The 11,821-nt window shown below is 43.1% G+C and overlaps 1 protein-coding gene across 1 annotated transcript; it reads right to left on the bottom strand.

The window, feature by feature from the left end:
- Positions 1–48: 48 nt before the first annotated feature.
- LOC143604580 (G-type lectin S-receptor-like serine/threonine-protein kinase At4g27290) lies at positions 49–4,964 on the bottom strand. Its single transcript, XM_077081010.1, has 6 exons — positions 3,642–4,964; positions 3,404–3,568; positions 3,050–3,207; positions 1,488–1,936; positions 1,261–1,411; positions 49–815 (listed from the first exon to the last, which is right to left on the bottom strand). Exons 1-6 carry the CDS (start codon positions 4,918–4,920, stop codon positions 519–521), a joined length of 2,499 nt encoding a protein of 832 aa, XP_076937125.1. The 5' UTR covers positions 4,921–4,964; the 3' UTR covers positions 49–518.
- Between the last annotated feature and the right edge of the window lie 6,857 nt (positions 4,965–11,821).

Here is an 11,821-nt window from a genome sequence, read left to right as displayed (position 1 = left end):
CCAAAATAAACTATTACAGTTTTGACTAACATGTTAAATTTTGATCGATATGTGTTATCGCCATCCTTGTGGTTAATACTATGTTGTTTACGGATCTGACACGAATGTTCCTTAACCTTGAGATATTCCTTGTGATAAATATGATTGTGAGAATTTAGAAGAGCTTGTAGCTCTTATAACGCGATATCTATTAAAATTTGAGATTTCCGAATCGCTAGAATTAATTCAACATTTTGTTCGTATTATTTATATTGCTAGTAGAGTTAGTGATCACGAATGTTAGTTAGACGACGATATGCCAGTTACTATACTGGTGACTAGTGAGAGCTTTTTAGTCAAACAAAATATAATATGAATTTATCATATATATTTAGATTTTTTCCTTGATAATATGTTGATATTTCTTAATATCTTATATTATCTACCATCCAACATAGAAATGGTATATTAACATCATCATACTAAGTTTATCCCTTGATAGCATGCTGATATTGCTTTTAGTACAATCAAATATCTTATTATCTACCATCCAACATAGAAATGGTTAGTTCATTATTAGAACTTTTCCCATAGGAGAGTGAAGTGTCTTGCAAACCTTCTCCAACATAAAAACCGGGTTCTTTGGGTGAAGGCAATTTACCCTCACTCCCCAACATTAGGATCACGGAAGTCATATTCGGTCTGTCTTCTGGGCGGCGTTGGACACACAACAAACCAACATGGATCGTCCGTAGAACCTGAGACACAATGATTGATTCACCTAGACACTTAGCAACCAACTCCAGTGATCTGCCTTCATTATGGAGTCCCCATGCCTGTCAACATCAAAAGAACACAAGTTGTGTTTTGGTGTTTCGCAAGGGCAAGTTGCAATAAATGATTTAAACAACGTACTCGGTTCTCGTTTCTATTTGGATAACTAGCTTTATTTCATCTTAAGCGAATGAAAATTACTGCATATTTATATTTACATTTTTTGGAATATTATATATTTTTATAGAAAAGTTATATACTTTTATCTTTAAATGAAATTTGTTAAAATAGTTGGGGTGATGGGAAACCAGGGCTATATATAGATACCGAATACAATAATTAAAACTTTTTTCACTACTTTTAAAACTCTTGCTCAAATTCATTGTAGTTTTCAAATAGAAAAAAAGAATTCACATCTATCACAAACTAGCACATCATTATTTTTACAGCATACTAGGTGAACTATTTATATGATTTGCATTTTGAAAATTGTACGCCTAAACTTACATGTCCCATAAGGTCATTGTAGTGTTCTTTGTGAGAGAATCCTCTGTTTTTCTCCCCAGAAATGATTTCCAGTATCATTACACCAAAGCTATATACGTCTGATTTGATCGAAAACACACCATCTCTTGCGTACTCTGGCGCCATGTAGCCACTGCCATGAATCAAGGTTAATGTAAACAATTATTCACTAGATAATCTTGAATGAGTTGAGTGTACGTGAATCTCACTATGTTCCAACCACTCTGTTTGTGTTCGCCTCTATCTGATTTCCCCCAAAACTTCTAGCCGTGCCAAAATCTGATATCTTCGGGTTCATATTCTTGTCAAGCAAAATGTTGCTAGCTTTTAGATCCCTGTGTATGATTCTGAGTCGAGAATCCTGGTGAATATAAACAAGTCCGCGAGCAATTCCATTTATAATGTGGTAACGTGCAGGCCAATCAATGAGTTCGCTTTGTGTCTTATCAAATATGAAGAAATCAAGGCTTTTGTTTGGCATGTATTCATAAACCAACATCTTTTCGGTTGCCTCTGCGCAATAGCCCAAGAGCTTGACAAGATTGCGATGTTGTAGTTTAGATATCGAGATAACTTCATTCTTGAACTCGAGAAGTCCTTGAGTGGATGTTTTTGCTAACCGTTTCACTGCTATTTCCTTTCCGTCTTCAAGTACACCCTAAAGCATAACAAAATATGTGTTTCGTTTGATTGAACATTAAAAGGAATTAGTAAGTAGACCTATTTATAACTAGAGATTCACAAAGATACGTTGTTCACCAAAATATTGTCATAGAGGACCATCACAAATTTATAATTATATATATAGATATATATAGAGAGAGGATGAGTATCATTTAGGAACCTATATTTTTTGTGAGAACTTGAAGAACCCATCTTGACCATTAGATCACCTAATCAATGGTTTGTAGACATTATGGCATAACAGTAATAATTTTTAACTTCTAGGGTATCTTATTTGATCATAAGGGTAATTTTGGAACACCATAAAATACAAATTCAAAACCACCTAACTGCCTTCTTAATCGTTCCATGTTTCTGAATTAACCAATTAATTTATTTCTTAAATATCAAGATCAAAATTTCTCTCTATATCTCTCACCATAATTATCTGTTGTTAAAATCTCTCTTTTTTGGTTGTTTGCTTTTTCCGGCGAGCGTACAAGAACTAAAATATGTGTAAATAATTCTATCACCATATTTACGTATATGTAAAACATTAAAATATATGTAAATGTAAATAGTACACTTACATTTATGTAAATACACAACAATCAGGTTTTTAATTACAATCCGATGATTAAAATATAACCACACATTATGTAGATGATCACTTTTAAAAAATATATTGATTAATATGAAGATTTACATTTATGTAAAAAAAAACACATGATTAATATGAAGATTTAATTTATGTAAACACTCGCAAAGTTTAAAATGATGGTGAGTATGAATATTTTTATATATTAAATAAATAATATAATGAGAAATACATGATAATATGACATGCAGATCCGTAAGTATTAAAAAGACAAGGAAAATATATTGGTAGTTACAATTATACTCCTCTATTCTATTATTAAAATTTAAAGTCTAAATAAAAATGAGTGGTTTATATTGGTTCTTATAGTTCTTAATAAAATTAGAGTTTCTAAAAGAAACCACCCATATATATATATATATATATATATATATCATAAATTCAGGAGTCTTAAGGCATTTATTTCTTTAATTTATACATGAAAAGACCATATGTACGAGATCGAAATACCTTGTAAACAGGGCCATAACCACCCTCACCAAGTTTGTTATCCGTTGAAAAATTGTTGGTAGCTTTAAGTAATGTAGACAAGCCAAATAGTGGTAGCTCTAGATCTTCGTGATCACTTGTACTTTCAGGATCAGGTTCAATCACGTTTTTTTGTGTCCCTATGAAGTAGATAATAATTCTTATAAAAGAACTAGCATATGTGTTACAAAAGGGTTGAGTACATTTGGCCATTTGGGTGTTAATGTAAATATGATAGTAGTGTTCACATAAAAATAGACGGCAAATGGTTTTTTTTATTCTATAATAATAAAACAAAACGTGAGCCGACCAGTAAAGAGTATTCAAACTTCATACCTTGTTGATGTTGCTTCTTCCTGTTGAAACGATAGAATAAACATACTGAAATTAGGATGACCAAAACCACAAATGCTATGGGGACCATAACTCGTACTCTTATCCCTATACTTGAGCTTTCCTTGTTTCCTAATGCACTTGACCTATTCCTGTTTTCCACTGGATCTGTGACAAAAACATAATGTTCATGTGACATGAAGATAGTAATTACTAATAACAAAATACTTCTTTGATTTACCTAACTCTGAAGCTGCCACTCGTATATAAAGAGTGTCACCATCTTTCCCAAACGTTCTGATATCAGCTAGGTCACCGAACCATAGCAAGCAACCACTCCCGGCGCCCGAGACATTTGAATTTGTGTAAGCACTACACGAACAATTGCTTTTGCACATCTTCTCACATTCCACAAGGGTCATGGTCTGGTTATACCATGACCACCGAGTGTCGGGTAACTTCAAGTTAGAATATTTGTTGAACCCTTCCCCCGGTCCACAATCCAAAGGGATGGTACGTCGACACCCTTGTGACGAATCTGCAGATCTTGGTTCAAACCTCTTCAAACATTCACAAACCGGGGAGTTGTCAATGTTGCACATCCCATTCGTCCCGCATGAGTTGTACTCATCACATTGATCGACTTCTGGAGCCAGAAAAACGTTCCATTTTTGCTTGTTATCGTCCCATAACAAGCGCTCTACACGGCCATTTGGTTGTAACACCACCCGCATTAAAGCCGAAGTATTTATAAGATTAAACTGGGAGTAAATTTCTTTTTGATTAATAACAAAGGTGAAGTTGTACATCTGGCTCTGTCTATTATTAGGGTTTCCGGTATACCCGAGTCCATTCCATGGACCTCCCCGGAACCATATTTTCGGGCCATTCCATATGATCACTTGAGGATAACCTCTGATGTCAATCCCATAAGAAAAATTACCGGAAGCAGGATCATCGTAGGATTTCCATGACGTGAAGTGCCTGTCAATCCCGGTAACGAAATTTCTGCCGTAATTCATTCCGGAAAGTAATGTGTCTGTCGGAAAGTCGAAACTTTGCCATATGAAATTTTCTTGATTTATATAATTACCGCCTTCTTTATATATTATGAAGTTGCCTGTATCTAGAAGCTGACCAATCGGGTTCCTCACTGATGTCTTGCTGGTTGAGTTCCACACGACATTGCCCTTGGGGGCGTCCCGGAGAACTAAAACTCCCTCAATAGTGAGAGTTAGCTCACCCGAGGTAAGCACAAGTGGTGCATCCCTGTTGGCTACCCATACAACGGTTCGGTACGCTCTTTTCTTGTACCAAATCGCGACATAATGGTTCATGGAGTTGCCGGGGCTAAAGAAACCAAGTTCGAAGATTTCTTGTGGCGAAACAATGGTATCATTATATCTAATGATTTGGTTTGGAGATATGGTGTCTGCACCAAAGGTAAAAGATATTGATACGTAAAGCACAACAAAGAAGCCAAAGATCAACTTGGTGTTAGTCACTCTTGTTTCCGCCATTAACTATGTATAAACACACTTACAATTTTATTTTTGAAATAAGAACAGTTTGATTCAGTTTCGAAAATTAAATACAATACTCTATTTTAGATGGGCCCGTGGAGTATCAGTTACGCATACAGTTTCTTTCTTTGAATGAGAACAGTGGTAACAAGTCTTTGAAAATCATATAATAAGCCAAGACCAAAAAGTCGTATGAAAGTTGGAAGTTCAATATTTATTTTTCAAATTATTAGTCTTAATACAAAATATAAACAAATCTTAACCAGATATTTTTCAAATTAATTACAACCGCTAGCCATTTTAAAACATGGGACCACTTTACGACGAAAATGTCAAATGCCCACTTAAAATTATATAAAACTTTCCACTTAAAATAACATTTGAAAATGTCAAATACCCAAATAATTAATCCTAACATAATAATTCCAATCATTCAAAACTAAACATCCAAAAATTAAAAATGTCAAATACCCGTGTAGTCCTAGTCAGTTTCTATACATCTTCTATTGTTTGTCGGAATCTAATGCCTCAAGTCAGTTAAGGAATTAAAGACGCTCTCCCTTACCTAGCTACATTTTATATAAATAATCTTTTGCACTGTGAAGAGGTAGGTTCCAGCAGAGCCCAGTTGGACCCGCAAGACTCACCTTGAAGAGGGACGTCTGCGCAGAAACCAACTGGATCCGCAGGACCAACCATGCTCAGAGACGTGACGTCCTTACGCGCAGTACGCAAGCTGGTCCCGCAGGAAATGCCTCCCGATGGTGAAGGACTCCGCCTGTCCCCGCAGCCTCGGATACAAGCCATCAGGGAAGGCCACCCGCGCAGCAAGGCTACACGCACAAGGCACTTAGCTCTCAATCACTCAGTGTCACCTGAAGGAATGAGCGAAGCCGGGAACTATCCCGCACAAGGGCGGGAGGGGGAATACTCCCGCCCAAATAAGCCGGTCCGTACGATACAGGAAGATCTTCTGTACTGTACCTGACGAGGTATGGGAAAAAGATCTGACTAAAGATACGACAGCTTACTGACACAGTATGGCGAGCAGCATGCTCCTGTACCGTGTCACTATTAGCCGCTGCCTACTCACCAACTACTGCCATACCACGTGCGTAGCCGGCAGTTGGTGGAAAAGGAATAGTACACAGCAGGCCTGGTCACTATCAGCCGCTGCCTACCCACCAACTACCAGCAGGGCACGTGCGTAGGCCACTGTTGGTGGAACAGGAACACTGTTGCAGCCGGCCACACCTCCTTGGAAACCTACCTTCGGCTATAAATACCCCAAATGGTATGACCATCATATCTTATCTTGTATCATCATATTATACCTGATATCTGCTCTAGCAATCTCTTAATATACACTTATATTTAAAGAGCAATCTAGTCTGATTCTCACGCCGGAGGGTGGTCACAAGGAGGAACCCCCCCTTCTCAGTGACAAGCTCACGGTGTCTGTTTTGCAGGTTATCAGAAGAACCATCTTCTCAGGGTCTAACCCCTCGTGGGAAACATCTATCTAACCCCCAGGTTACCAGTAATCTGCCCGGGATTCGGTTAGTGTTTCTTCATTGGCGCCATCCGTGCATAAAGCTAGAACTTTATTTTTCTCCAGTTTTTTCAAACTTCTAAGATGGTTAAAGAAACTCCGGTAACCACAACCCCAGCTACTGGGGGGAATACCGGCAACACAGTTTTTACAAACACTACCCCGGCTACCCAAGCCGGGGCAAGTGAAGTAAATTTTACGAACACTACCCCAGTTACCCAAGCTGGGGCAAGTGCAGTAAATAATCGCTCACTGGGATTCACCGATGCCCAGTTAGAGAAACGAACAAGACTCCCCCGCCAAACACTCGATGAGGTTAAGGCATGGGCGGAGGCACGTCAAAAGGAATTCCAAGCTGAGTTGGACGAACTCTTGCGTTCCGTCCAACAGGCTGACGAATTCGAAGGATATTGGGACGATGACTCGGAGGAGTCCGACTCCAACGCGAACCCTCGCCATAGGGCAAAAGGGAAGCGTAAGGAAACGGACTCCCAACCGAGAAGGCATTTTGGACAAGCCTTCAAACCAAAAAGCACAGGTGGAAGTCCACGAGACTTCTCCAAGACATTCAGACCGAACGTTGCAAATGCGGGAACGTCCAAATTTGCAAGGGACATTGCGGAAGCAATTGCCCCAAAAAGTGCCAAACAAATGTCCAGCATAGGCACATATGATGGTATATCCGACCCAGATGATCATTTGAACAGATTCATAGCGGGGGCAACCGTCAGTAGTTGGACGGAACCTACATGGTGTTACATGTTCCAAATGACACTGGTCGGGGCTGCTAGAGCGTGGTTCAATCGTCTACCGGTCAACCATATCTACGACTGGGCAGACTTCCAACAGAAGTTTAGCCAACACTTCAGCCAGCAAAGAAAGTATACCGAGGAGCAATGGACAATCCTCAAGTGCATTCGAGAAAAAGATGAATCTTTGCTAGACTTCATAACTCGCTTCAACTCGAAGAAGCTAAGTCTGGGTAACATTAGCGAAGATCTTGTTCGCGCTGCCTTTATTCAGGGCGCGAACGACCCAGAGCTCATCCGCACCTTAACGGGTAAAGATGGCATGCCATCCACATGGGATGCCATCATGACAGCAGCTAAACGCTTTGCGGAAACGGAGAAGCAACTGGGTAGAGATCTCCCACAGAGCACAAACCTCTACACCCAGAAAACAAGAGAAGACAACGTTCTCACCGCCCGATTAAACAAAAAGCGGAAGCTAGGCATTTGGCAGTCAAGGGTAAACTTTGACACCTCATCCGGCTTGCAGCATCGGTTAGGCGGAAGGGATAACGTACAGTCAAACAAGAACTCCAGATGGACGCCGCTCACCAAAAGCGTCACCGAGATATTCGCCACCGAGGAGCTCCCATGGCCAAAGCCTCAAATAATCCGACATTGCCACAATGCTGATCGGAGCAAATACTGTGAATTTCACAGGACAAAAGGCCACAACACCGAAGAATGCATAGACGTAAAGGACATGGTCGAGGCATTCGTCAGAGATGGGACGCTCGCGCACCTCGTGGCGTAATGAACGCTGAGCAGGCTGATGCGTGTAGAACCCCCGCTGGGGAAAACACGAATAAAATTCCAGCTTCAATATAGAGAATACATGCTGCGTAAAGAACGAGATCCCGAACCAGGTGCGTATCGGCTCGATGGCACTCCCATCCCAACAACATGGAAGGGAGCTCATTTACACAGTTTGCATGTAAATCAATTCCAAATTTGTAAAGAAAAGGCCAAGAGCCACTTCTAATGGAAACGATTCTCCTTAAAACATTGACGATGATTTTACATTTTTATGAACTATCAACACTAATGCCGGTTTTCACCGCATACATAAGTGAGTCGTTGCGTGGGGAAGGCGGCAAAACCCGCATAAACCCAAAAAACGACAAACCTTCACGCAGGTCAGTCGAAGGGGAAAAGTTCAGTCCCATTAAATGAAAGTGCCGGTCTATCCGCATGAATCATGAAAAAGGGAACTGAACACTAACCTATTGACAACCGCGCGTCGAACGGTTCAAAACAGAATTTCTAACAAAAGGATGAGGAAAACCTACACGCAGGTCAGATAAAGGTAAAGTTTAGCCATCCTACTACGTGCAAGTGACGGTCCTACCCGCACAATCACGGAAGAGGAAGCAAAACTTCACACCTATCTACCACGTTCAAAGGTTAACTTATCCTCAAAGGATAAGGAAAACCTACACGCAGGTCAGATGGTAAAGTTTAGCCATCCTACTACGTGCAAGTGACGGTCCTACCCACACAATCACGGAAGAGGAAGCAAAACTTCACACCTATCTACCACGTTCAAAGGTTAACTTATCCTCAAAAGATGAGGAAAACCTACACGCAGGTCAGATGGTAAAGTTTAGCCATCCTACTACGTGCAAGTGACGGTCCTACCCGCACAATCACGGAAGAGGAAGCAAAACTTCACACCTATCTACCACGTTCAAAGGTTAACTTATTCTAAACACTTGGAAAATTGCTAATTTAAACTAAAGTATGCAAGTCATATAACGTTTATAAAGCAAGGAATCCAATAAAAGAAGCGGTCTTACCCGCACAAAGATTTATATTTCACAAAGATTCATTACAAGAATGGCCGGGTAACTACCCGCCTACAAGAAGATAAATCTATACAAGCTAAGTCTATCCTAGCAGTGGGAAGGGATCTTCAGGATCAGGCTTCAGGGCCACTTCCACTTGGACCAGCACCGTCAGTAGAGCGTGGCAGTTCAAGGAAAGCCTTAAGGATAGCTAGCCCATCATCAGCAGCAGCAACTTCATTCACCTTCTCCACCACCGGATGCGGGAAGGCGGCGTACTGATTCACTGCTTGGTCGTAAACAGCTTCAGTATCAACATTGTACAAAGGGAAGTTGGAAGGCGGGATGCCTTTCTCAACGAACCCTAGACCAAGCAGGAAGCCGACCTTTTCCCCATCCTCGTGAGAAGCGTTGAGGGCTGCGCTCATAGCATCATCGTAAGAGGTCTCAGCAAAGACCCGATGCACAACCTACAAGAAAATATACAAGTGTCAAAACCTTTTCTATTTACAAAGAAAAGCGTAAAGACAAGAAAAGCTTACCTGAGACAACGCTTCTCGAAGAAGCCATTCCTTGGCAACCAGGGCTTCTTAGAGGGCAGCTTGAGCTTCGTTACGGGCGCGATCGGCTTCACTCTTGTTGAGGTTGGCAAGCAACACTTCTTTAGCCGCAGCCTCTTCGACGCCCTTCAGCTTACGCTCAGTATGGTCAAGCACCCCCCTCTGGTCCAAGATCTCATGGAGCTTTTTGGCGTCTTCCATCGCCAAGGCATCATGAGCCTGCTGGAGAGCCTCTAATTTGGCTTTAAGTTCTTCATTCTCCACGCGCAGAGGCTCAGCAACAGCTTCAACCTTGGTGGCCCTCTCGGTTGCGTTCCTTGCAGTTTCCTTAGCCAGCCGAAGCTGTTCATTAACAGCTTGGGCAGCCTTGGAACGGGCCTCAAGTCGAGCCTGAACTTCAACCTCGAGGGCCTTGAAGGCCTTCTCCTTCTCCGCAGCCACTGCGGTAAGTTTTTGGTTCTCCTCCCGGACAGCCCGCGCCTGAGCTACTTCCTTAACGCGAGCTGCTTTTAACTTGTCGTTTTCACGACAAAGCAGCTCGACGCGTGGCTGCATCCGGGCCAGGAGAACCCGAAGCTCATTGCTAAGCCTACCCTCCTGGTAGCTAGCCATGGCTTCCCCCAACGCACCACTGGGAGCAGCGTGACGAGCCCATTCCACGCACTCCACAGGGGTACGAAGGGTTGTTCCTCGGCGAATGTTCCATCGTGGAACATACACTTCATTGGAATCCGACACTGCAAAAACACAAAGCAGTTAGGAAAAGATGATAAAGAAAATATATAAAAATAGGCCAAAAGAACCCTACGCACCTGTAGGGTCAATAACAGGCCGATAGCCGCCGAACCCATCACCTGAACCCAAGGGAAATCCATCCAAGAGGTCAGGCAGATGGGAAGGTAGCAGAGATTGGCGAGAAGCCCCATGCGTACCTGATGGATCGGTCGTCGTTGCCGATGGCGGGGGCATGGTAGCAGCCGCCGCGGAATCCGCGGCAATAGTAACCGCCGGCTCGGTGAAGGATGCTGTAAAAATCGCACTCACAGCCGGCGGTGACGTCATCTCAGCTGGAACAGTCGGCTCAAAGGATGAACCAGCGGAAGCAGGCGCAGGCGCCTGGGTCGACGCCTCAGGTAGGCTGACCAAGCCTACCGTCATTGGCGGGGAGGTACCACTCTGCGCTCCACCCTGGAATGCGTCAATATCCACGCCTGCATAAAGAGGAAAAGTGTTAAATGATATTAAGCTATGAAGACAAAAGCTAAAGGAAATTTGTACTTACGGGTTTTCTTGAGCCTGAAAGTACGGACGGGCGGGGATGAACCCGATGGAGCCGGCCTCTTCACGCCGGTCACCGTTGTCATCCTGGGCTCTTCGGTGACAGTTGTCACAGCCTCCGGAATGGTGATCTTGTCACCACCGGGATTCCCCGCCACCTCTTCGCTCTCGGTCTCCGAGTCAGACCGAGGCGCTGGATCGGCTGTGGAGGCCACCTTCTCCTTCCCCTTCCCGCCGGCAGCCTTCTTCTTCCGCACCAACGGAGGACCATCTGCGGATTCCTCATCAGAACATACGATTAGAGGAATTCCAGCAGAGGTTGCAACATTGAGGGGTTGAGGGTCGAATAGCGCCTTACCTGGCCGATGGGCGCTAAGGATCTCATGGCCTAGCGGATAGACCTCCACGAACCGATCCGCCGTTTGTTCCAGGATGGGCAACTCGTTCTCGTCCAGAGCGCGAGTACCCATCCGAGCGGGACCGTCAGTCTCCCGCGGGTTCAGGAGCGACTGCAAGTCGTTCCCCTCTGAAATAAACAGGAAAGAAGTTAGAAGAAATTCTAAATCAACAAAAAGAAAGAAAGCATACCGTAAGGAACAGAGTTCGAACCGTATTCGAGGACGATTGGGATCTTTTGCGCATCGGCAGCCTTCCACACTCGGCTCATCCCCAGCATCACCATCCCGGACTCCGCAAACCGGTAAACCGGAGATTGGACCCGAGATATCTTCGCAAACCATTCCGCCTCCTGGTAGCTGGAGGCGTGAAGGCTTGGGAGAGCTTGCCCGTTCTTGAATTTCATGGCAATGGGGATGGCGCGAGCGGATATAAAGAAGAACTCCCGCTTCCACGAGCGAAGACTGCGCTCGGTCGCGCAGATCTTTAAACCCTTAATCCGGGTTGTCAGGGTATACCACCCCCGGATGCACCTCCAAG

Source organism: Bidens hawaiensis, unplaced genomic scaffold (assembly GCF_021521415.1).
Source record: "Bidens hawaiensis isolate Kalapana, Puna unplaced genomic scaffold, B.hawaiensis_p1.1 tig00065903_1, whole genome shotgun sequence".
Taxonomy (NCBI): Eukaryota; Viridiplantae; Streptophyta; class Magnoliopsida; order Asterales; family Asteraceae; genus Bidens; species Bidens hawaiensis.
The sequence above is the reverse complement of the archived record's forward strand: the minus strand, read 5'-3'. Positions and strand labels throughout refer to the sequence as shown.